This window comes from Cryptosporidium andersoni, assembly GCF_001865355.1.
Source record: "Cryptosporidium andersoni isolate 30847 chromosome Unknown contig_21, whole genome shotgun sequence".
NCBI lineage: Eukaryota > Apicomplexa > Conoidasida > Eucoccidiorida > Cryptosporidiidae > Cryptosporidium > Cryptosporidium andersoni.
The window spans coordinates 158,055-184,011 of NW_027122817.1; the positions used below are offsets into that span (position 1 = coordinate 158,055).

The window sequence follows — 25,957 nt, forward strand, 5'->3', positions numbered from 1 at the left end:
TGAATCTTCCACCTGGTATGGGGAGACCAAGTACAATGGGGAATTCTGTTGCAAACTCTTTGCCAGGTACACGACGGTAAGATGTAAAGTCTTCTTAAGCAAGTTTTCCTATGGCACGAATGATGTATGTCAGAATTAATTAATAACTAAAATTAAGTATTAAGCTATTTAAGATAACTCCAAAACTTTAAATTCTGAGAATGCCTAGTCTTCACTTTAGTACATTTATTAATGCTATTTAATCCCTTGTAAGTAGTTATTATATCCATCATTAATCATGTGTTTGTACCTGAAATAATTTCTATAAGTTCCATTGTAATTCTTGACTGCCGTGATTTATTATGCAGAATAGTTAAAGAAGATATCATCTCCTCTGCATTTTTACAGGCATTGTCCATAGCAAATACTCTTGATGATTGCTCGGCAATATTTCCATTGAGCATAGCACCAAATATTGATGCCACTAAGTATATTTCATAGAAATCTGGTAATAGCTCACTCTTTTGTGGTTCCAATTCGTAATTTTTATCTAAATCCCATGATGAGTTTATCGATTCTTGTATATCCTTAGGAGTTATTAATGGTTCGAAAACTATGTCAAATGCAATAGCTGATCTGATCTGGTTGTATAATAAAGCTAGTTTACAATTAGAGTACTTCAGCATCTCATTAAGAATCTTCTGGGATATTACTGTTGCCATGGAATAGTTTAAAGAGTTTTTGCCTATCCCAGAAAACATGTGAATAAATCTGTAAAGGTGATTTTAAAAAATTTACAATTATAGAACATATTACTAACTTGTAGTATTTAAGCCATACTTACCTGCTACTATAGTTTCGTTGTAAAATATTACCAATTTTCTCACCTACACCACAAATGAGAACTTTGTAACCCTGTGACTCTAATTCATTGATTTTAAGTTTGGTCAAATTAGCTAGGGCACTGTTACACCCACCACACAGGCCTTTATCTGAAGTTAATGGTAGTAATATATATACTATATCATCTTCTCCACTTTTATTGTTGAGTTCTATAGCTGGGAATATGTCTTTGAATAGACTCTTAAGGGTAGTTGTAAAGTGCAGTGAGGGTTCAAAACGCTTTTGATCACTTTTAAGTTTAGATCTAGCAACTACCTTCATCGCGTTAGTCATCTAAGTTGAAATTTACATCATGTAGCTAAATTAATATTTTCAAAGGGACTTCACTAAGTAGTAGCTAACCTTTTGAATTGATTCAATAGACTTCATCCTAGTCTTAATTATCTTCTCATTTGCGGTACTTAAATATAATACCTTATTGATCTGCCATGATCTACATAACTTGAAATGTTTAGGTAAACAAAATAGTAATTTCCTAGTACTTCTATTCATAGACATTCCAAATCTATTTCATTAATTAGTTTGCAAGCGCTTTACAGACAGTTGACTACAGTTTGCAAAGTAACGTAATTTAAAATATAACTTGATATTACGTATATTGCCACTTTTTCGAATTATTTACAATCCTACAAAGTTCTAAGCTAATTTCTAAAAATATATATAAGAAGATAAGCAACTGGTGAGGTAACTTAAAGTTGAGTTTTTGGTAAAGTAGCTACTTTTACTAAAATGAAAGTATTATATTTAGCAACCTGCAATATACCGCCAAAATTAGGCGGTGTTTACCTTATTCTTGTTCTCCCCATTTATAATTTGAGGTTTCACTTACTTCATATTTCTGTGTTCTTATTAATAATGTCATCTTCTGATGAGCTGTCACTAATATTTAAGGTTTCAGGTGGTAGCCAATTCACCTTGAGTGTTCCAAAAAAATTGTCTATTAAGGAAATGAAGGAAAAGGTATCAGAACCTTCAAAAATACCTAGTACCCAGCAAAGGTTGATATACAAGGGTCGTATCTTAAAGGATGATGATAGACTAGAAGATTTAAATGCTGAAAATGGACATACAATGCATTTAGTAAGATCTGGAGGTTCATCAGCTGTCAATGCACAAAGTGGAATCTCAACAGCACCACAACCACAGACGACTACCCCCATATCTAACCTAAATAACTCTAATATATCTAACATCAATCCTTCAACTACTCCTCAAGTGAGTAGTAATGTGGATTTTGCATCACTTGCAGGTACTACTGGTACAAATTTTGGTCAGAACTTCAGTAACTCAACTATACCTGGAGGTGATCCATTTGCTGCGATGATGAACAACTTATTAAGTGGCAATGGATTCGGTTCTAATACATCTTTCCCACTAGGTGGAGGAGCTGCAAATGCAACTGGAATACCTGACTTCACATCTTTAATGAATTCTCCAGTATTTCAACAATCTATGAATGAATTGGCTAATAACCCAGAACTTGTTCGAAATCTTTTGCGATCTAACCCTATGTTTAATCAGTTGACTATGAACAATCCAATGCTAAGTCAGATGCTAGATAATCCAGAAATGCTGAGAATGATGTTAAATCCTCAACTTATTCAGAGCATATTTCAAGGTAACACAACCAATGCAAATTCTGGACAACCAATTCCAGGTACCATAAATTCAGCCCAAAACCAGCTTACAGGATTAGGGCAAGGTGGAGTACCAGATATTTCTCAATTGAGTAGTTTACTTAGAGATCCTGCTATGTCGTCTATTCTTTCGGGTGGTACAATGAATATCAGCTCAGGTCGTCCACCAAGTGAGTTATATTCATCTCAACTAACACAGTTGAGAGATATGGGGTTTATTGATACTGATGCGAACATTGCAGCACTTCAGGAAACTGGGGGTGATATTAATGCAGCAATTAACAGACTACTAGAAAGAGGAGTTGGTCAATAGAGACTAAGTTTTGTTGCGACATATATCATCTATTCAGAGTATGTAGTTTAGGCTTAGGCTATAAATAATATTCATTAAAACTACTTAGCATGAAATTATGTGTTTGCTAACTGCTATTTACTACTTATAAATAACAGAAAAGCTTGCAACTATAACAGATCCAAAAGAATACGTTATTTTGGATTCTCCGCTTCTACAAACAAGTCATTATGATGTCCTTGGTTGTTTTGTTTCATTGGTTTCATTGCTGGGAATAAAATGACTTCCTTTATATTGTTTTTGTTAGCTAATAACATAATAAGCCTATCTATCCCTAAACCCCAACCACCTGTAGGTGGTAAGCCATGTTCTAGTGCCAAACAAAATGTTTCATCTATTGGACATGCTTCAATATCACCTAACTCTTTAGACTTTACTTGCTCTTCAAAGCAAGTCCTCTGTTGACGGGGTTCATTCAATTCTGTATAGGCATTACATAATTCTTTTCCTAAAATAAATAGTTCAAAACGTTCCGTAACTTCAGCTTTGCTTCTATGCCATTTTGCCAAGGGAGACATTGTCTGAGGATGATCAATAATAAATGATGGGTTGTGACACTTTATTTCTATGAAATGGCCTGCAAGTTTATCTAGCAATTTTGCAGCTGTTTGAGGTTGTGGAACTTCAATATTATATTCCTTACATATATCTAACATGAACTTAATATTGTCCTGACCATTTAGTGGTCTTAATAGAGATTGACCTATTGCTGTCTCAATCTCCTCGACAAATGAATATCTTTTCCATGGCCTTGTAAAGTCAATTATAACAGGCTCTCTATCAGTTCCATCGGGATTATATTCAATTTGTAGCTTTCCATTAATTTCCATAACTAAACCGCTAATTAACTCCTCAGTCATATCCATTAAATCGTAATAGTCAGCATAAGCTATATAAACTTCTACAGCTGTAAATTCCGGATTATGAGTAAGATCTATACCTTCATTTCTAAAGTTCTTCCCAATTTCATAGACTCTATCAAAACCTCCGATAATTAACTGTTTAAGATATAGTTCCGGAGCAATCCTCATGTACAATTGAGTATTTAATTCATTGTGATATGTAATAAATGGACGAGCTGAAGCTCCACTATAAATTAGATTCATCATTGGAGTCTCCACTTCTAAACAACCCAAATTATCAAAGAAATTGCGAATAAACTTAAGTGCTCTGCTTCTCAATTTAAAAACTCTCCTACTATCCTCATTAAGTATTAAGTCAAGGTATCGTTGTCTATACCTTATTTCTTGATCTTTTAAGCCAGAAATAGCAGTAGGTAGCATATGGTAACATGGTGATAGTAATAAAATGTTTCTTATAAATAAGGATAATTCTCCACGCCTAGATCTACCAGGATTCCCAATTACTCCAACAACATCACCTCTACGAATTTCAGAATGAACCTGATTAAAGTTACCAGTAGTATTATCATGTTCCAAAAGATTAGCTATTATCTGAACCTTCTTATCCTCACCAACTATATCATAAAAAATTAATTTCGAACTTGCACTTCTTATTGATGTTATCCGCCCTGCTAGTGAAACGACCTTGTCTTTTTCAACTTCCCCATTCTCCAAGTTGACATACTCTTCACAATATTTTGGGATTGACATTGTAACATGAAACTTATGTGGGTAAAATGGACGACCTTCATTGCGCATAGTGTCAATCATTTTGAATCTGTTTGATGTGTATTGAATTGAGTCGGCATTGTCACTACTTTTAAAGCACTTCTCAGTATCTTTATAAAAAGTACACTCCTCAATATTTGGGATAGTTAGATTTTTATCTGAATCACCATATGTCATTCTAAAGGAGCAAAATATAGGAAAATCTAAATTCTAAAGATTTGTGAAACCATCTCAAGTACTTTGTCTCAACCGTGGCGCTTTATATTGCAGTCATTGCTGCACTAGGTTTAACTAAAGACAATAATCTATTCATTGCACTTTTAGTGAGTTATATTATAAAGTATAAAATTTATTAATATAAGTAGTTATCTAACTAATGGAGGGTAGAGCTACTTAATGACATATAATAGGATTTAATGATATATAGTGAATAATAAAGGTCATATTCAAGTGAATCACATGAATCTGCAAGTTGAGAACATTTCCGGAATATAGGAGTAAATATAGAATTAATGTAGTTTGGGACCTTATCTGGATTAGGTAATGAGTTATTTGGCATCTGTATTGCTCTTAAGTGCCATATTGTGTCAAACTCATGTTGATTATAAAGATGTTGTCGTAATGTCTCATCATTTGAGGATATTGAAGAGGGTTTGCAAGTTTCAAGACCAAAGAATTGTGTTTTATATTGATCTATAGAGAATAGATCTAAAATCTGAGCAGTCACTTTAGCAGATGTAATTTGCACGTTGATAATTTGATCCTCAAGACCCTGCAATATTATTGGGACAAATTCCTTTGATATAAGTTCATATATATGTTCATTATTGAATTTCTCACATAACTCCATACTAAATTTCAGCTCTTCTTTCACTTCACTAAGATATATCTCATTTAGTTTGTATTGCTTAACCATCTTGAAAATTAAACCACGATATACTAGATATATAAGTTGTAAAATGAGGATACGGTGCAAGTAGTTATTTTGCGAGAATTCATATTCAAAAGATTCATATCCCTCACATGAGTCCTTTGATTTTCTAGGGTTCTTATGGTCATCAAGTTCTAAACTTCCACTAAATATATCATAATTTATTTGAATGGAGTTTCTCGCTCTTCTTAGATATGGATATATTACACATTGCAATATAAATGTTTCTATCCAATTAGCAGCATCTGAAAAATCAGTTAATGCATCAATAATAAGGGTAAATGCTTGCATCGCACAAACATTCAAAGTGTGAGTCGGATCAAGAGTACCACAGATAATCATTGCATCAAAAAAAGGAGTAATTCTAGTTTTTAGACTTCTGAACCAAAATGGAAGTTGTTTAATTATAGCTCTTTTCACCCTCCACGGTAAAAGTGTAACAGTCTCTTCAATGTTCCCCTTATCAGGAACTACCGATGTATTTATATTTGAATTGAAAAAGATCAATTTAATTTGTGGTAGTATATCTTTTACAATAACATCCTTGCTAATAAATACGATAATAGTTTGTAGTCTTTCAACAGCAGTTATAATTACTTCATTATTTGAATCTTTAAGCAAATGAATATAATTCCTAGTTAAGTTGAGTTTTTCTCTTTCAAATTCATCTTTTGGTATATCTTTATAATAATACAGCTCCAGATATTTGATAGCAGCTACTGTAATCCTGCAAATAGCACAACGGATGGATACATTAGGGTCATTGTATAAAGGAAGAGGTAGTGCCATTTTAAAATGTTTTATTATAGAGTTGATAGTATTGTCTAATGCTTCAGTTGCTCTGCTATTCATATCAATTCTCATATATAGCAGTTGTTCAATAGAGTCTAGAATGCTTCTACGTATTTCAATATCGGAATCATTCATTAAAATATACGATGCAGATTGTATAATATCAATATTATGTGGAATACCAATAATATTGTCCAAAATATTATTTGATTCAGTGTTTTTATATCCTGTAAACTCTCTATTGCTAACTGTTGGTATGGTATCATAGTAACCTTTTAAGGCTAAGCAAATATGATTCATTGCATTAGTGACTGTCTGTCTTAAGTTGTAACAGCAACGATCTTCCAATGCATTACCTATTAAATATAGCAAATTCTGCCTGTCTGTATTGCTAATATATTCATTGAAATATACAGGATTGATAAAAAGTTGAACAGCAATCCCAATTGAAGTAGAACGTAGCATATCACTTGATGTTTCATCTCTGTATAGACTTACAATAAGGTTTAATAGTTTTTCAGTTATTATATCTTGATTATGTAACTTTTCATTATCATATTCAGTTGCTGAAAGACCATATTTTACTGGAAATAGGTGTCTTAGCAGCAAAACTAAATTTTGAGATGCTCCAATACGTAAGGAGGGAACCTCATCTTCACATAGTGATAAATACATTATTAAAATACGACTCTTTTCATCATTTTCACAATAAGGTAAAATAAGAGATGGTAACATGTAGCAAAGGGATAGCTTTGTACTTAAAGATGAATCATCCACTGAGTAACAATCATTATCAATAACTATACGCATTTTTACTATTGGGAGCAATGTACTTTGAACGAAGTTCTTGATCTTTTGCTTTTCATCCACCTTACTAAATATATACTCAAATGTTCTTATAGCTTCTGATCTTATGCTTGTCTCATCATGGAAAAGTAATTTGTCGCACAAGGGTTGAAGTAAATGCCAATGTTTGTCATCACCAATATTCTCAACTATTTTGATAAGTTCTTCAGCAATTGCATGGCATACTTCGTCAGAGGCAGTTTCTACGAGCTTTAGTATTATTGGAACTAAATGTTTACGACTTTTTTCGCTTCCAATTACTTGACTCACAACTCCATAGCGTCTAATCGCTTCCAAACAGTAGATACTATTTTCTGACTCAATCTCCGACTTATAGAATTCAATAATGCTATTAGCATCAACATTTTGAGTGCTCTTCACTATTGACATATTCAACTATATGGAAACTTTATCATATAATAACCAAATAAATATATTTATTATTATATTTGATACTCAACAGTTAAGTCAATTAAATCATTTTATTGCCGCTAAAGTTCACTTAGCTGGGATAACACAGTAAACCAATATTCTTAAAACACATGACTGGGAATAAACGATGTGTTCTATTTTTTAGTACTGCTGGTAAACCTATTTATTCGTATGGGTTCGAGGGTCAGGATGAACTAAGCGTTATAACAAGCTCTTTGACAGCTTTACTATACAAGGCGTCATATGTATTATCAAATAATGAAGTTACCAATTCAAATTTAACAGAATCAGATAAACTTACAGAGATAGATTCTTTGAAATGGATATGTTCAGAGTCACATCGGATCGTGTTTTTAGAAAGGCAAGGAATATACCTAGTATGTATCTCTTCATACCCACAAGATCCTATAGGATATATGAGGGGAATTCTAGATTACATATATTATCAATTTATTGTACTTATAACAGGATCTATTCATAATACACTAAAAGCTAGGCCTAACTTTGATGTCTCTCAAATGTTAAGTTTCACAGATATTGGTATATTGGACAACTGTATCAGCGCTATACAAGAAAATTTTGATGCAATGTACTGGACCTATCCACTACAAAGGTTTGGTAGGAACTTGTCAAAAAAAAAAAGTGCAGCTAAGTATTTCAATAATGTTGATAAATATCCTTTTGATCCACCAGCTATTTATATAGAAACCCAACTATTAGATGTTTCATATAGAAATAAGGTGCATGATTTATTAAGATTTAGCCACAAGAATCTTTTGGGTGGTGCTCTGTTTGTATATAATCGCATTATTACATGGTTTGGATCAAAATATATTCCTGTCTTCCCTAGTACAGATTTCGTGCTACTAAATAATATTATTGTTTCTTTTACTAAAAGCAAATCATCTACTTCTGATGAGCTATGGATTCCTATTTGTCTACCTTGTATTAGTTCATCATCTTATATATACTGCTATATGCATTATTGGAAACAAGATAATACTAGTAATGTGGATCAAAATATCTGCTTTGTAATATTGTCATCTGATAGTGACATATCTATATTTGAGCTATTTTCTGCCCACTCAAATGACTGCAAAAATAAGATATTAAAAAGTGACACACTATTACATCCTACATCTACTATAGTTTCATCTCGAATTTCCTTAAGTTTGCTATACTCCGATCCAGATCTATTTAATATTGAAATTTATCACTTTATGTATGCTGTGGTCAACCAAAGCTGCTATATTTCCAGTGAAATTCATCCAGATATATATGACACCAAAAAGTCTGTATATATTTATCAGAAATACTTCAAATGTGCTGAATTGGCCAATTCCCAATTATCACGGAAAAGAACAAGCTCGTGTACGGTAATAATTAGAACTATTAGTGAGAATTTCCTTCTCCTTATTACATCTGAGTTTCATCTATTTGCCACTTTCTCAGGTAGATCTTTAATAAATCAGCAAATAATTAATGCTACAATTAGAAATTTGAAGCGTCTTGAAAGATTTATACTTTTGAGGTGAAGTACACTTAACTAATGTAATACGCAAATAAATTTTCTTTATGACAATTTAAAATAGACATATATAGGTGAATATATTGGAGGTAGATTATTACCGGTAGAATTGACTCTGATTAACTCTGATTAACTCTGATTAACTCTTCAGAAAACCTGTGGTGGATTAAAGAGTCTTTCCTCTCTTTTGGGGGGGACTGCATATAAAAAGGTCCGGGCACCGTGAATCGAACACGGGACCAATTGATGTCTGCCTAGTTCTACAGTCAATCGCTCTACCTCTGAGCTACGCCCGGTTACACCTCACTCTTCCTTTCTCCTACTTAGGAGATAAATTCTATTAGCAAGAAAGATGGAAATAGTATACATTACTAAGGCAGTACTTTATTCCAAAACTTCGTTTTCCATTATGAAAGATATAGTGAATCTCCTAAAAACATTAAACAGAAAGCTTTACATTATAACAAATTCAAGTTCTATTGCTTTCTATGAGCTTTTTATAAGCTTTTTTAAATAAATCCGGTACATTACTCATAGGGGTGAGTATAATGCTGCGCAGGTAAGCTTTTTTTCAGTTTATTAGCCTCCTTCTGTATATTATTTACTTCCTTAAGTACTCGCCACTGCATGTCCAGCTTTTTCAAGTAGGTAAGAGCACTGTCAGTGTACTTGGTAGGTTTAATACATGCTTTCAAATCACACTCTTTGATATCCTGTGCAGCTAACCGCGCCGCTTTAATAATGAAGCATTCTGTAGTATTATTCTCCATATACATGATATCTAAGTATAATAAATTTATATATAATCAAAAGTAAAATAAGTATTTTTTAAAAGAAGTAAGCATTTAATATATTGCCAAGTCATAATCCATTATATTAGCAACTACTAAAGCTTACATGTTATAGGCGCCAATATAACCGCCAGTTTTGATCAGCTCTCAAACCTCAAATGAAGGCAAGAAATAAGTGACACTGATTACTTCTTTAAAAAACCAATTCAAATATATATAGAAGTCTCTTTTTACGTGATATTAGGCGTTCAACTTTGAACTTTGATTGGAATTCTCAACTTATAATGGAAAGGTCTAAATATGGTGGGAGTCAAGATCAGGATTCTCTGCTAGTTACTATCAGTTCTAATGTAAAAGAGCAAGCGTATTACATGAAAAGAGCTATAGATCAAGATTCTCTGCGGGATTCTTTGAAGTATGCATCAAATATGCTCTGTGAGTTGCGTACATCATCCTTATCACCGAAGCACTACTATGAGTTATATATGCAGATATTTCAAGAAATGCACGATTTATCAAATTTTTTTGATGATAAAGTCAGACATGGTAGAAAGATGAGTGAATTGTATGAATCTGTGCAACATGCTGGAAATATAATACCACGTCTCTTTTTACTTGTTACAGCCGGAGCTTGCTATATAAGATCTTTAGAAGCCCCTGCTAAGGAAATATTATTTGATATGTCGGAACTATGTAGAGGTGTGCAGCATCCAATGCGTGGTCTATTCTTAAGGTATTTTTTAATTCAAATGTGTAAAGATGTACTACCAGACACTGGTAGTGAATATGAGAAAAACGGAGGCGGAAGTACATTAGATTCTTGGGAGTTTCTATATTCAAATTTTTGTGAATCAACTAGATTATGGATTAGACTACAGAATCATGGTAGTCCAAAGGATAGAAGTAGGCAAGAACGTGAAAGACATGACTTGAGGATACTTGTTGGTGCTAACTTGCTTCGCGTTTCTCACTTGGACGGTATTACTCAGTCAATATATACCCAAGAAGTATTACCAAAGCTATTGGATGTAGTATTAAGCTGTGATGATATATTAGCACAACAATACTTATTAGATTGTATAATACAAGTATTTTCAGATGAATTGCATTTGAAAACTTTGGAAACACTACTAGCAGCTTGTATGAAAACATTACCGGGTGTTGATCTTAAGCCTATACTAACTAATTTAATGAATCGTTTATCAAATTTCTTGCATCAAAGCAAGGATAATGGTTTATTGGATCATATTGATATATTTGAGCTATTTAGAAAGCATCTTGCAGAGCTTCATGAGAGGGCACAGCCAGGAAGCAGAAAACAAGTTGGTAACTCTCTAGAAAGGGATTTATCAAGTTTATTAGATTTACATTTAGCTTTCTTATCTTTTACCTTAACTCTATATCCAAATAATGCCTACTATGTAGATATTATTTTGGGATCAACTGTTACGTTGTTAACAAATGCACTTGGTATTAAATCTGATGGAACTTGTGGAACTACTTTAGAGCCAAAATGCATTGATAGTGTCGTAGAAATTCTATCACTACCTTTTCAATCCTTACCACTGTCGATATTAGTTGAGATGAATCACTTCCCTAATCTTTTGTATTTTCTCAACTATCAGACAGGAAAGAAGGTAGCCATCTCAATGGTTAGAACGGTAGTGGAGAATAACACTCCACTAGATAATGCTGAAGCACTGCGGCGGTACTGTGGATTTATCTCACCACTATTAGAGGATGAAAATGACCATTTAACTCATAATATGGCAAACAAAACTGATGATCTAGAACAAGATAATGCGGAATTTGTGAACGAGCAGATCCTTGTCGCAAAGCTAGTACATCAGATTCAACATGAAGATCTTAATCAAATATTTATTATGTATGGAATTTTACGGGAGCTATTTTGTCATAGCACGAGCAAGCGTTACAAATATACTTTACCTACATTAGGCTATTGTTCACTAAAAATAATAAATTCCTTGATAGACAAACGTGGCGTTGAATCGAATATGACTAATAATGACTTAACAAAACCTTCAATAAAGAAGATTTTGCAATTTATTCACCAAATTGCTACTGAATTAGCCTCTTGTTCAGCAGAAATTGCTCTGAGCTTGTTTTTACAAGGAGCTGTAATGGCTAGTCGGGTTAATGAATCTGATAGCTATGAAGCAATTTGTTGTGAATTTATTACACAAAGCTTAGTATGCTTTGAAGAAGAGTTAGCTGAATCTAAAAAGCAATTCCAAAGTCTTATGGCAATTATTGGAACTTTAATAAACCATGTATCTTGCTTGGAAAGTAACAACTACGAATTATTAGCTGCAAAATTGACACAATACTCTGCAAAGTTACTGAGGAAACCTGACCAATGTAGAGCAATATTGATGTGCTCTAATCTTTTCTGGAATAATGAGAGAACAAGAGATCCTGATAGAGTTTTGGAATGTCTGCAAAAGTGTCTCAAAATTGCAGATGCTTCTGTTCAAATGGCTCCTGGAAATTCTGCACTTTTTATTGACATTTTAGAGAAGTACATGTACTATCTAGAACAAGGAAATTCAAGCATTACTACTGACTTCATATCGAATTTAGTTACACTTTGTTTTGAACATATTCAATTTGCAGGTAGTGAGATATCCGAAGGACCAAAGATACTTCTCAAAAATTTATCTTTACATATTAATGAAAATAAAAGTATTTACAAAAACTTTAAAATTGAGGATTCAATTATTTCCAGCTTATAGGAAGAGATACTACTTTGAATTATATTTCAGAAATCTAAGTATTGATTAAGAAATAAATTTACTTGTCAACTGAATAGTTCCCTCCCAAATTAGTGGTTTCCTAGTAAAGGTGGCAGAGCAATCCCTCAGTTATTGGAAAGTGAAGTGCTTTAATATATCATATTTACTAGTAAATATGATCACTTAATTATTTCTACTAACAATATTGAAACTATCTTAGTTATCTTGGTACTTTATACAAAGATGTTCTTTATTTTTTTCGAGGTGCAATTAGAAGTTTACGACATTTGATATTATTTAAAAGTGACCGATCTTCTTGATAGATATTATTATTAGAATTAGAGTTGTAGATAAACCAATATCCATTTATCATTTAAAAGAAAAAAGTTATACTTGTTTCACTAGAGAAGCAGAGACTGAAGTTCTAGATCAGGATATTTGTGGAATTATACAATAGCTAAGGGGTTAGCTCATGAAAATTAGTTCCATCTTAATAAGTGTTAAAAGTTGGAATTTTCATTAATGTAATGGTTTAGCTTATTGGGGGATATATACTATATGTAGTTTCTCTAAATACAACATCCTTTTACATAATGTAGAAGTAACAATAAATAGTGCTATTAAGTTTTTGCATGAGTAAGCCAATACATGTGCTTGTTGAGTTTAATTTTCTCTAACTGCTATATACTTTAGTTAGTTAACTTTATGTACTAAAATCAAGTATTTATTGATACTTTCTCTTAAAGTATGAGTCCTCATATATCATGGTAGAACAGATTGAGCAAGATATCTACAATTATGCAATTACATGTTCCACAAATTCACACTTGCTACAATATCAATGTTCAAGGAAATACAATGAAATGAGCAAAAGTGTTTGCAGTAAATCCGTCACTTCTTATAATATACCCGTCACAATTTCAATGTAAGAGTGAGTCTAATAATCTATTTCATGTATGGAAGTGTTCTTTAAGTATCAAAGTAGCACTGTTATAGACTAAAATATCAGAGTTGCACTTTATAAAGTCTTCATTCAAAACCTCAACTCAAGTTTAAGAGAGCTGCTATAAAACCTAAAAACACTCTCTACTTACTTAATTTAGTATATGTGGTGCTTAAGGACTTTCTGAATCACGAATATGGTACTTGTCCAAATATATTAAACAACAGTGACTAATATAGAAAGTAACCAATAGTTCATACAAATTTAAAGAGTAGAACTTCTTCGCTCATAAAAATGTTATTATTGCTTTAGTGGTAACGTAATGTCTCGTCTCGCAAATACTTGCTTATTCTTTTTTTTAGATTATAATTGGTAATTAGTATACTGGTGAGGTAAGGTATCGGAGATATGGTTATAGTTCTAGTTATGTACCGCCTTATATAGGTTAACCCTTGTAAATTTGTAGACAGACTTGAATATAATACTGCTAAGTAGTAGTTTTATTAAGAAGAGTTCATTTCTTCCTTAATATACAAAAATTGTTCTTATATTTCAACTAGAGGTTAGATGACTCAAAGTAAGTTCTAATCTGATACAGCATATATAAGTAGTAGATATTACTGTTTCTCGGAAATATAAGCTACGGGTACAATTATAGTTTTATCTTTATATGAAGATATACTCTACTATTGAACATTCTTACTTTATAGGTAATAAGAATTTACTAGCTCCTTGTACAAGAGACTACACAATAAATTTAAGCAAGATGGTCCATAAGGTAACTTTCAAAAAAAGAGCACCTAGAGCAATTGAAGGTATCCGGAAATTTGCAGGACGCATAATGAAGACATCTGATGTCAGGATTGATGTTAAATTAAACAAGTTTATCTTTAGTAAAGGTATTAGGAACTTACCATCACGTGTACGTGTTCGTATTTCAAGAAAACTTAGTGAGACGGAAGATGCAAAGGAGAATGTATTTACACTTGTTCAGTATATACCTGTCGCATCATTTGCTGGTCTTCAGACAGAAAAAGTTCAGGACTAAGGATTTAATAAAAACTTTATTTCTTACTTTATTAGTAGATGCTAGTTCTCATATACAGCTAGTGATCTTACTACTTAAGTTGGCTAGTAACTACAGTTAATTGATAAATATGATCTAGTATGTCCGCTAATTAAGCATCTTGGTAATATTAGCAATTAGAAATTTAATGTAGTTTATTGGAATATTATTTCTCCAAGGAGCTTTCTGTTTAACTACCAACCTTCCTTTGTTAATAGATTTGAAAGTGTTATTCAAGATACAACTGATCACATTGATTCACTGTAGAGTGCCTACCATAGATTTAGCTTAAGTCAATGGGCTATTTAATATTACACCTCTGCGAGGCCAAATTCTCAATACTGGATCTCGAAACTATGTATCTTCGCGCTTAGCAATATTATTGCTTCTGCTAACGAAGCAAGCACTGTATTTGTAAGGGAATTTGTGAGAAGTCCTAAAGTGGCGTTACAAGCTTAGCTTGGGTAGACTTCATTGAGTACTTTTTTTTATTTAATATATTATTTATAGTTTATTGGCTGTTGGGTGTCCACGTAGTTCTCTTCAGGTCTTCTTCTTTTTTCCCTTCATTTGGCATTTATGACTTTTAGAGCTTATTGCGAACTGGTTTGAGAAGAGTCTAAGGTATCGAATAACAAAGCTACTTATTAAACTGTACACCACTTTTTTTATTACAATTTCTTTGCTTTTCCTAGCGATCCTTCTTATATGACCCAAGATTCTATTATTACATGTTTATACAGGAAGCGTAGTCATTGCAGTGTAGGTACATCAAATTCTGAGGTTAATCTTAGACATGAGAATAAAAAGCTGCACAAATCAGATACTAATAAAGGAGAGAATATTAACATAAATAGCGACCAAACTGCCGTAGCTACAATAGCTACCGTTCAAAGTAAGACTCAGGGGATATCAACAATTTTGCTTAAAACTTTATCTTCAAGGCATATTCAACAACATGTTGTGCTTTGTGATAACTTAAGGGACCAGTGTCCAACCACAATAAGGCACTATGTAGTTAAAGATACAAATTGTACCCAAAATCTCAGGAATTATTCAAATATTCAAGCAACTAATCAAACTAACCAAGTAATGTATCAAAATTTGACAACTTTAGATATCTCAAAGAAAATTGTTAGTTCTAATTCTTGTGTAAGGAAATCCGGATATTTAATAAAGATGCTTCCTCCTCAACCTATTCAATCAGTGCTTCAATCTCCATTGACACTGCTCCGGTATCTATCAAATTTTATTTTAAGATCAAATATTTATTGGCCTTGTAAGAATACAACACCTAATGGGAATCAGGATCTTACTTCTTACTTGTGCAGATACTCAAATTATAGTAATAGACTTGAGGAACCACCAAATAATAAGGCTGCAATTTCTACACTATCTGGATGGATCCCCTCTTGTTCTAGATGTTTTATACCGGGTTTCCATGCTAAAATTGCATGGTTAATACCTCCAATTTGTATTGGTAGAGGTGGCAGATTAAAAAGAAAGAATGGATTTCTGCAAAGCTTGCCACAAGATTTGGTATCAGCTAACTTCTCCTTCAAAAGTTTCCTAACAGTTGAATCATCTCATTTACTTCTCTGCAATTCTTTAAATCATTCAAGAGAAGTATTTTATAGAGGTACAGTACTATTACATGATGAAACAGAGCATGATCCATTTTATTATATTGACAAAGATTTGGCCACTGAAAATATTTTGGATAGTGATATTTACAACTACAAAAGTGGAAATTATTATCAACTATCAAAAGAGTGCTTTAAAACAACATCTAGTTCAGATACCAGATCAAATAGAGCAGTATTTTGTGGGTTTGTTAGTTTAGAGATACCTTCAAGCAAGGGCTCAAATAATCAACCAAGTGTGTCTGCTGAAAATAGCTTACATACAATATCAACAACCGAATCACCTTCAAACCAGATTCTTTTTTCAGAACAAATAACTTGTAAAGAAATCAATGAATCAGGTGGGAAGTTCATAACTGAAATTGGCGACTGTGATGTTCTTTTGGACTCGAAAGCTAACAATACAACAAAGGCACTAAATGTGGATCATTCTTATATATGTCTATTGATTCCACGCTTTCAATGCTCATTTCAGCTAAGTGAAGTTGAGAAGTCTATACTGACTTTTTGTAAACCATGCTATATTTTATTATGGAATTATGATTTACGCCCAGGAATTAGCTTTAACAATACTGAAACTAACTGGATCTGTTGTCGTTGTAATTTCTATCCAGTTAAATACTTCGCGTATAAATATGAGAAATCTTTACCTGTGGATATAAATCCTCACAAAATTGCTGTTTTAGATCAGTTAAATCGAGTTAGGACGACTACAGATGCAAGGATGTTTGCTTGGATCTTAGCTGGATGCTTACACATTACACTAAAAGAAATACTTGATGATTCATTTGCAGACTTCCTCATTAATCAAACTAATACAAGAAAGGTATATAAAACTACAAAGAGTAGCAAAATTATTGAACATGTTGATGAGACAACTAGATTCTCAATAAACAACACCCTATCGCTTTTAAATAAATATATTCCTACAGGATCATTATGTGGATTTCCTGAGGCACCTTTAAATAATGATGGCAAGCCTAAGTGGCCTATATTAAGAGATTTAATAGATGTAGATTTTGATGATACCCCACATATACCTTTCAGTAGTCAATGAAAAGTGTGAACTCTAAATTCCTCTATAAAATAACTTTAAGTTCAAAAGGTGTTATTGAATATAATTAAGCTAAATTACAGAATTATTAAGAGAAACTCCAAAATTGTAAATAGTAGATTTTATTTAAAAAGTTCCGAAGTAGTTAAAATATTATGACTGAGGTAAAGAATGGTATATTTTCTTTGATAAGTCCTTACCTCTTTTGTGAACTATAATAACTATTATTAGCAGTAGAACTATACAAGATATAGCTCCAAATAATATGAACAGTCCCCAGAAATCTGAATCAGAGTAAACTACAGAATCTTCTTCAGAAGCAATTTTTGAGCATATAGGTTCAGAGGGAACAAAGAAGGCTTTGCCTTCACTATAACTACATGACAAGATTGGACTCCCTACTAACTGATATCCATGATAACATTCATATGTTACAGTATCACCCACTCGTATGTAATCACTTAATACAGTATCACTTAATCTGAAGCTTGCATAACTAACACTGGGTGGCTTTGGACATACAATATCTACTCCAAATGATTCAAGATAAAACTGCACTTTTCTATGTTTGTTTTGTCTTGCTAGTTCTATTGCAGATGGCAAATCATAATTAGCTTGCACTTGTGATAACAAGTCACCTCTTGTTTGAAAGAATAGGAGTCGCTGAACACTCTGTAGAAATCCCTTTTCAACAGCATCCAAAAATCCCTTAGAGATGATTGTGCTATATTTATGTGAATTATATGGGCTTAAATATCGCTGTAATGTAGTCAGGGAGAATGCAGGGATTTTCTCTGGATCAAATATTCTACAACCAATCGGGACTGTGGATACTTCAATTGGACTTTTGCCCTCAAAGTTATTTTGAAATATATCATCTGAACTAGATATTAAGGATGGAATTACATCTCCTGCATTAAATAATGCAGCGATATGTAATGGAGTATTACCTAAATTGTCTAGCTCATATTCTAGTGACATTTCATGGATTTGGTGGATACCTTCATAGTTTATAAGTACTGAAACCACTGGCAAATTATTACGTGAAGCAGCTGTATGTAAAGGAGTTAAAGTGTAATAGTCTCTTTTCCTTGTTTTAGCCCCATACTTTAAAAGGAGCTTAGCTACTTTCTTAGAATGTAGATTTTGAAGTAGCCCAACAGTATGCAAAGGAGTACGACCAAATACATCTTCCATATTAGGATCTGCTCCAGCTTCTAACAGGAGTTTGCATATCTCTACAGAATCTAAGTCTTGTATCAAAGAAGAATAATGGAGCGCCGTCATTTCACTGACATCTCCAAAATAACTGTTTACATAACCATATACAAGTGAATTAACTTTAACTTTTGAATTTACATTTATGCCTAGCCTTATTAATAAGTCAACTACTTCAGGCCTTCCTGAAAGTACAGCTGCATGCAACAAAGTGTCACCAATGTTATATATAGGAATTTGTGTATTCTTAACTCTGCAATTGTTAATTAAGGGTCCTTCATCGCTAGTATATAACTTATCCATAGTTATAGTGTTTGAACCCATATGGTCTCTATACTTCTTGACTGTCTCAGGACTTAACTCATAAAGTCTAGATTCTCCAGCACTTGCAAGCAACCCGACAAGCAGTAAAACATCTGGATCTTTGTATATGGACTCAAACAAGTCAGAGCAATTCACGACTATATTGCCAAGATTCTCTCTGATTCTTCGTAAGTCAGTTCCATCATATATATTGTGAAGTTCTATATTATATTCCTGCTTAGTTCTCACCATTTGGTTTAAACTCATAGTACTTTTTGGGTTATCGAAAGTTGCCAAACTAGTATCACTTAGACTGTCTACATAGTTAGGATAATATACTAAAGCAAAAAAGTATATAAATATATTAATTTCAGTAAACAGTGTCATTTAAAGTAAACACAATTCTTATTGCACACAAATATGGGCCTTATACACATTTACACACTCGCAGAGAAATTTGGTCGAGTTTCCGAATATCCTTTATTTTCATCTTTCCCACTATTTGCCAACATAACTGCATATGCTACTTTTTCTGCCATTCTCTTTTTTCCACCATCATCACATCTAATTCGAATTAATTCCTCAGATATAGCCAATTTGCTTGAATGCTTTATACTTAAAATTTCCCCTTCACAACCAGATTTTAGTATGAAAGACTCTCCTATAATTACAAAGTTCCCTAATATTGTATCTTGTAATACATGACTTTCTGGTATCAAGATATTCTGAATTTCTTTATTTATTTGAAATTCAGCTCCTTCAACTTTAGAAATACATGACCACTGAAGTACATTTTCCAAAGAGATATATGTACAAGAATAAGGTCTTTCTTTAAATGACCATGTAGATTTCTTTTGTATATCACTGCTTTGAGAGTCCTGCAATAATGTTGTGTCCATGCACTTAAGTATAATAAATGGTTCCAATAAGCTCAGTTTAGTATTGGCTAAATAAAATGAAACTAGGCCACGTGAGCAGTGAGACAAATATATCTCAAAATTCATTTTTCCAAAAAATCTACCTGTAATAGGGGTATGAGGGAGTTGAAGCGAACCAATGGGGAATTTTAAATCAATTGTACTGTTGGTTGCTATATTCTTCGAAATATTATATTTACTGTTTTTAACTAAAGTTACACATAATATTGTGGCATTACTGCCTTTTTGCAGAAGGAGTTTGTTCTTTGAAGTTAAAGCGAACATTAGAGAATTATCCAGAAGTTGAAAGCAGGAAAATGGATGATGGAAAGTTCTATTAGTGACTTGCCAACTTAAACTATCAGTTAGGCCTAGTTCAATATTCATATATAGCAGTACTACAAAGTACAAGAAATACAAAGTAATTGCACTACGTTCCATATGTAGCAATATCGAAAAGTGGAAATTTAAGTCATTAACTGTTGAAAAAGATCTTACCAGACTCTAATGGTAATAAAACAGCGCTTATCTCTCATTTGAAATTATTAGCGCCGTCAGTTTCTGACACTACAGGCCGTTCTATGTATGATTGTTTATCGACTTGTTTGTAACAAACGATCATATATATCTTTTAATAGGACGGAGTGCACAACTGAATGCTGTGGGAAATCCTGTAGAGTCTCTATTAACTGCCTCTGTACATCTTTAGATCTAATGGCTCTCCAAAGTTCCTTTACAAATTCAATTATTCGTAGTATGAGACCTTTCACATAATGCCATATCTCAGTCGCACCACCGAGAATGCTTTTAAAAAGCTGTAATAAGAAATTCTTTAATCCACTAACCATTCCTTGAAAAGCATGCTTAGCCTTTGAAGTAATTGATTCACTTTTATTTGTATAATTATTGCCAGATACTTTCGTTCCTGCGTCCTCCTTTACTGAAGTTTGTATGGCTTTTTGATTGAAATCAGATAAGCCCTCTGTATCCTGACTCATTGGTTGATCTTGTTTTTCCTTAATTCCAACTATAGTCCATTCATCTTCATTATATACTGGTATATGCTTTGATTTTTCTTTATTGTGCACAACATTATTATACTGATTTGAGCTATACTTAGTTCCTGAGCTAGCCTGAAGTATTCTTGCCATTCCATATTCAGCAGCATTTAGAACTTTGGGAGATGGGATTTCTTCATAAGAGAATACATATAGATCCATCACAACTTTTCTAAAAGTTCTAATAATAATACCTTCAATACTCTTACATTCATCTATAATTTGGTTTGTTTCATTAAAAATAAGGTTTAGTTTTATCTTATCATCAAGTATATGAGGGATTTCTAAAAGTAATCTTATCAACTGCTCTTGGTTTGATCTGCGTCTGGCCAAAAGAATCAATTTGTCGGTCATAAACGCAATTAATCTAACTAGAGTTACAATGAGGAACCCAATGGGGGTTGCACTAAATATAGCTGTAAATATATCAAGAATCATTGTTATTACACCACGAACTCCTTTTTGTCTATAATTCTGAATAGAATATTTTATCATACCGTCATACCACTTTGTACTCTCAGTATTGACCTTAGATTCATTTTGCCCATTTTGGTTTATTCTTGAAGGCTCATAATTCAACAGGGTACCATTGAGTCCATATCTTATATCAGATATATTATGTAAAGAGTTAAAAAGCTTATTTATATTGTTTGGAGTAGGTTGGCTTGGTATATCGAGTCCGTTTGGACGAGTCTCTCTTGTATCTATTTTACTTTGTTCAGTTAAGTGTGTGTCATGCTCTAACTCAGTGTCAATAACTTCATAACCTTGTGAATTATTCAAAATTACTGGCAGCCAGCTATCATTATTATCATCGCTTTGCACTTTAGAAGTGCTTCGAAGTACAATAGAATGTGGCCATTGCATTCCAGGTGTCTCTATATTTATATCATTTTTCTGAGTGGAAGCTACAGTTAGACAAAGTTTTCTATACCAATTAGGCAAAGGATTAGATAGCAACTGTTCTTTTATACTTTTAGATATCGACAAGAGATCTCCACTATGAAGCTTCTGATAAAGTTTGTATTTCATTAATTTTGAATTTAGTAAGTCTTTACTCTGTGAAAGTTGGCGAGGACTCTCAGCTAAGTATAGTAGTTCTATTATTGCTAGTTCAGTTAATTTAGGAAGTATCTCTAGTGATTTACTTTCTTCACTATATAGCTTGTATGGTTGACAGCTAGTGCAAATATAATCCTGCATTGCAGACTCCAGAGTATCAACTAGTAGCTCCATTTGAAGTTCATATATTTCATCTACTTGAAGGTTCCTATTTATCTGCTCAACTAACATCCTAGGGATTTTATTCATTGCTTCTATATTTAATTGCCTGAATTGTTTTTGAAAAGTGTTTCTAGTATTACCTTGAAAATTGTTTTGAGTTCCATTGACAGATCTACTTTCTGTATTTATATTATCTACTCCGGCGAACTGATTTATTTTCATAATGGATGCCATATTATCTATTGTACTAGCAAGATTTTGATTTTTTGCCTTGTTCTGAAGAAATTTAGTTACAATTTCTACAATTGAATAAACAGTAACTATTACGAGGACAGCTACAGCACCATGAGGTGTACCTCCAAGTACCATAAGTACTGTACTCACAACTAGTCGTAATGCTGGATGAACTGTACCAAGAAAACTACCTATTCCATTAATCGGAACACCAGTACTTGGGTACATTGTTTCCATATTATTCAATAAATTTGAGTGAGGTTGATTATTTATTGGATATGTTCTCTCTGTATTAAATAGCTGCAGTCTTCTTGTATGATTACTGTATTTGCTTCTTTTTTCCTGGACTTTTTCTTTTGTAAAAATATTAGAATGACTACTGTTTAATATATTGGAAAGTTCAGAAATTTGGTTAGCTTCATAAATCTCAAACTGGTTGTAATCTAATTTAAGTGATGATGCTAAGTCCTTTTTTGCTAAATCCAAAATGACATTACATTCTTTAACCTCAAAAGAACTGTCTTCTGTACTATTTGCATATATCGATATAATATCTAGTATTTGACCTCTGTTCACATTGGTATTCCAATCTTTATATTCACTAATAATATTAAACATATTCTGGTATTTTTTTCGCTCATCTACTTTATCCATATTTGCTATAGTTTCAAAAATCCACTTGTTCAGTGTAAATCCAAATCTACTTAAATTATCAGATATATTTTCATTGTTAATTTTTGTCAAAATGTCACTGTACTCATATGATTGGATGTATTTACCATTAATTTTACAAGCTAAGAGTACAGGTGGTAGTAAAAGTAAGGTTATGGATATCCTAGTTAAGGATTGAAAAGATCCAGTATTAATTTTAAACTTCACTATATATTCAGAATTCATGTTAAAAAATCTTAAATGATATAATACTTATTTGTAACATTCAAAGCAAAGTGCAAGTTTGCATTCTAACAAGTGCGCTTTTTGTTTCGATTGAAGTGCATTATTATAGCTAAAGTAGTATAAAACATATATATTACACTATCTAGTTTAGAAATTAGATTCGGTAAGTAATGATATATAAAAGTGACTTTATACTATATGTCATGTATTTAAGAATTAGGGAATTCTTAAGTTTCTACTTTTCTCAAATAAGCAGATACAAGATTCAGGTTTTTTATACCTACGTGATATCTTTCATATATAATTTCACTTACTATAAGATATAAGATATGTATCATTGAGGATTTAGGTCAATAAAAGTCAAATTAGTGTGCATAAGATTCATGCAACACACACTCGTACAATAACTTTTTGGAGTTTTACTTCGCGCCCCTTCAGGACAAATCTAGATCATAGCCAATATATTTTGAGCTAATTTCCTCTATCTAGATAATTTCGTCTTAACCTGTTCCTAATTATAGATATTTTTCGTAAATGATTTAAAGTTTGACTCCCCTTTAGCCTCATAAAATCTCCTGTCTTCCCTTTTTTTCAAATACTATACTTTTGTGTAATGCAAGCTGAAAATAGATGTTTCATTATTTCTCAAATAGTTTATATCAAAAACAATCTATTGATTTGTAGTTAATCTTTTTACTGAAAATTAGAAGATAAGTTACTTGATTTAATTTGGTCCTCAGGTAATGATATCCTCATTTCACCACTCTCTGTTATATTACTTTGGTTATTTATTCTCTTTAATAGATGCATGGAAGGTGATGAATATGTAAAATCTCTACCCTCATGTAATTTAACACTTGCAATTGTGTTTGCAAAGAGTATTGATAAACTATCCTCGTGAGTATCAGTACATAGGATCAAGAGGAACTCTTCTCCAGCAGAAATCTCCCCATTTAATAAGTTAATAATGCGACTTGAGTAACCAGCCAAAATATCATAGAATAAAAAACCCCCCATAAACTCATATTCAAAAACCTCGGAAAATTGGGGAGATTTAACTTTGTTCGCTTGAAAATCCTGACCAGAAAGTAGAGAAGTACAGTAGTAAATAAGATCAGAGTTCCTCTCATTATAAATAATATCGTATAAATACTTATATGGTAAAATTCTGAATAAACTTACTGACTTATGTTTTGCAAAAAGTTCAGATCCAGTGAAGTCCAAAATTAATTTCTCCATAATATTCCCTACAGAAATTGAGTTAGTGGTATCAAGGTAATATATTACCAAAAACTCCTCGTCTTTTCTTATTTGGCCCATTGTGAGTATATTACACGGCCATAACAAGTAGACTTTATTTATATTCCTTCTAGATTACCTTCGTGCATAAACAGACCAATTAATTTGTCATTAGAGATTACTGGTACAAGGGTATCATTGATAATAAGTTCCGAATTAAATTGACCTTTATAAGGCAAAGACTTGCAAAAATGAAGTCTTTCTAGACATATTCCTGTTAATAAGACTTGATAAGTGTACTCACATAGTAATTTTCTGTATGTTGAAGTATTTCGATTAGTTTTTATAGATGTCTCATCGTTTTTCTTGTGAATAATTCCCGGTATTCTGAAAAATTCTTCGGTTTGTATTGATTTCTTCACAGCTGAAGAAGATATGTTTAGTTCCGTATTAGTACATAGGACTATTATAAACTTTTCTTCTCCATAATATTACTGTTTGACATATGAATAATTATGCCATTACAGCCAGAGTAAATAGTGTAATTTCCAGATGGCACCCTAGGTGATTTATATTGATCTAATACAGCTTTTTGAGTGACTAAATCAATTGAATTTGACCAATTACTCATAAATGTACCAGGGAAGTTCGTTGCGATACAAAAAAGTATTGTCTGAGGATAATTTCTTATACGAACATAATCATAGCTACATTCGTGAATTGAATATTCATAAGAACCACGATTATTTTTCTGTTCATATCCCACATTAATTGAAGATTTTTGCTTTAATATTGTTATGCAAACTTGACGTTCTTATATAACTGGATATAGTACTTGCAATCTTATTTGAAATTTAGTTCATTACCAAACCTTCTAAACCTTGATCTTTAATATCTATGCAATCATACATAATAAAGCCTACTCCTTTTTGTAGCTTGTCAGATAAAAGGTGAATAATTCTCTCCTTACATTGGGCTTTCAAGATAAAGAATGATGCTTTTTATTAGCTTTGTCTTGTAATACTCCCACAATATGGGATTTTCCAATAATCGGAGAGAAACTTGATGTTAAAGACAAATTAGTCATAAATATTGCAGAGTCTGTCCAAGAAGTGCAATAAAAACTATCTTAGAAGTATTATTAACAATAAGTATTTCTTGAGTACATATATATGGCATGTATGGATCACTTTCCTCAGTTTCTTGTGTATTTCAAAACTATCTGAGTTTGTTAACGAACTTTCTTCATATTCACCTAGTATATAATCATTTATATTGTTCTCCCTGAGAGATTTGATCATAAATGATCCAATATTTATATCAGAGGTGCCCGTACAATAAATAGTGAGAAACTCCTTACCAGTAGAAACTGTACCTACAGCAATATTAACAATATGTCCTGAACAACCACTTCTTAATTTAGCAGTCTTCCTCAAGGTTATACCTTGAATCTCTAAAGAACTATCCAGTATATATTCTCCAATCTCAATCATCTCCAATATATATGGAGAGTAGTCTCTTGAAATGAAGATGTCTGTATTAAACCTTCCATCACCTTTTGAAGTGCAGTAAAACAACACATCTTG

At 32.4% G+C, this 25,957-nt stretch overlaps 12 protein-coding genes across 12 annotated transcripts in view; 6 read left to right on the top strand and 6 right to left on the bottom strand.

The window, feature by feature from the left end:
- The window catches only part of cand_015050 (uncharacterized protein), a gene marked incomplete at both ends in the record, with an annotated part of 1,092 nt that extends 953 nt beyond the window's left edge, over positions 1-139 (top strand). The window contains one exon of the mRNA XM_067211740.1: positions 1-139. This exon is cut by the window's left edge and continues 953 nt beyond it. Within this exon, the coding sequence (XP_067069535.1) occupies positions 1-139 (139 nt within the window).
- Positions 140-275: 136 nt separating this feature from the next.
- Positions 276-1,380, bottom strand: cand_015060 (ATP synthase gamma subunit; the record flags this gene model as incomplete). Its single annotated transcript, XM_067211741.1, has 3 exons — positions 276-750; positions 824-1,155; positions 1,225-1,380. The coding sequence occupies 3 exons, from the start codon at positions 1,378-1,380 to the stop codon at positions 276-278; spliced, it is 963 nt and encodes a 320-aa protein (XP_067069536.1).
- Positions 1,381-1,737: 357 nt separating this feature from the next.
- On the top strand, positions 1,738-2,832 carry cand_015070 (ubiquitin family protein; the record flags this gene model as incomplete). Its single annotated transcript, XM_067211742.1, has 1 exon — positions 1,738-2,832. One exon carries the CDS (start codon positions 1,738-1,740, stop codon positions 2,830-2,832), a length of 1,095 nt encoding a protein of 364 aa, XP_067069537.1.
- A 173-nt stretch (positions 2,833-3,005) lies between these two features.
- Positions 3,006-4,679, bottom strand: cand_015080 (lysyl-tRNA synthetase family protein; the record flags this gene model as incomplete). Its single annotated transcript, XM_067211743.1, has 1 exon — positions 3,006-4,679. The coding sequence occupies one exon, from the start codon at positions 4,677-4,679 to the stop codon at positions 3,006-3,008; it is 1,674 nt and encodes a 557-aa protein (XP_067069538.1).
- A 196-nt stretch (positions 4,680-4,875) lies between these two features.
- cand_015090 (HEAT repeat family protein) lies at positions 4,876-7,461 on the bottom strand (the record flags this gene model as incomplete). The annotated part of the gene is made up of 1 exon (XM_067211744.1): positions 4,876-7,461. The coding sequence occupies one exon, from the start codon at positions 7,459-7,461 to the stop codon at positions 4,876-4,878; it is 2,586 nt and encodes an 861-aa protein (XP_067069539.1).
- A 152-nt stretch (positions 7,462-7,613) lies between these two features.
- On the top strand, positions 7,614-9,038 carry cand_015100 (uncharacterized protein; the record flags this gene model as incomplete). Its single annotated transcript, XM_067211745.1, has 1 exon — positions 7,614-9,038. The coding sequence occupies one exon, from the start codon at positions 7,614-7,616 to the stop codon at positions 9,036-9,038; it is 1,425 nt and encodes a 474-aa protein (XP_067069540.1).
- Positions 9,039-10,106: 1,068 nt separating this feature from the next.
- On the top strand, positions 10,107-12,575 carry cand_015110 (vacuolar protein sorting-associated protein 35; the record flags this gene model as incomplete). Its single annotated transcript, XM_067211746.1, has 1 exon — positions 10,107-12,575. The coding sequence occupies one exon, from the start codon at positions 10,107-10,109 to the stop codon at positions 12,573-12,575; it is 2,469 nt and encodes an 822-aa protein (XP_067069541.1).
- Positions 12,576-14,188: 1,613 nt separating this feature from the next.
- Positions 14,189-14,566, top strand: cand_015120 (60s ribosomal protein L31; the record flags this gene model as incomplete). Its single annotated transcript, XM_067211747.1, has 1 exon — positions 14,189-14,566. The coding sequence occupies one exon, from the start codon at positions 14,189-14,191 to the stop codon at positions 14,564-14,566; it is 378 nt and encodes a 125-aa protein (XP_067069542.1).
- Positions 14,567-15,292: 726 nt separating this feature from the next.
- Positions 15,293-17,284, top strand: cand_015130 (uncharacterized protein; the record flags this gene model as incomplete). Its single annotated transcript, XM_067211748.1, has 1 exon — positions 15,293-17,284. The coding sequence occupies one exon, from the start codon at positions 15,293-15,295 to the stop codon at positions 17,282-17,284; it is 1,992 nt and encodes a 663-aa protein (XP_067069543.1).
- Positions 17,285-17,434: 150 nt separating this feature from the next.
- cand_015140 (sushi domain-containing protein) lies at positions 17,435-19,189 on the bottom strand (the record flags this gene model as incomplete). The annotated part of the gene is made up of 1 exon (XM_067211749.1): positions 17,435-19,189. The coding sequence occupies one exon, from the start codon at positions 19,187-19,189 to the stop codon at positions 17,435-17,437; it is 1,755 nt and encodes a 584-aa protein (XP_067069544.1).
- Positions 19,190-19,239: 50 nt separating this feature from the next.
- cand_015150 (uncharacterized protein) lies at positions 19,240-20,106 on the bottom strand (the record flags this gene model as incomplete). Its single annotated transcript, XM_067211750.1, has 1 exon — positions 19,240-20,106. The coding sequence occupies one exon, from the start codon at positions 20,104-20,106 to the stop codon at positions 19,240-19,242; it is 867 nt and encodes a 288-aa protein (XP_067069545.1).
- A 206-nt stretch (positions 20,107-20,312) lies between these two features.
- Positions 20,313-23,132, bottom strand: cand_015160 (uncharacterized protein; the record flags this gene model as incomplete). The annotated part of the gene is made up of 1 exon (XM_067211751.1): positions 20,313-23,132. The coding sequence occupies one exon, from the start codon at positions 23,130-23,132 to the stop codon at positions 20,313-20,315; it is 2,820 nt and encodes a 939-aa protein (XP_067069546.1).
- Between the last annotated feature and the right edge of the window lie 2,825 nt (positions 23,133-25,957).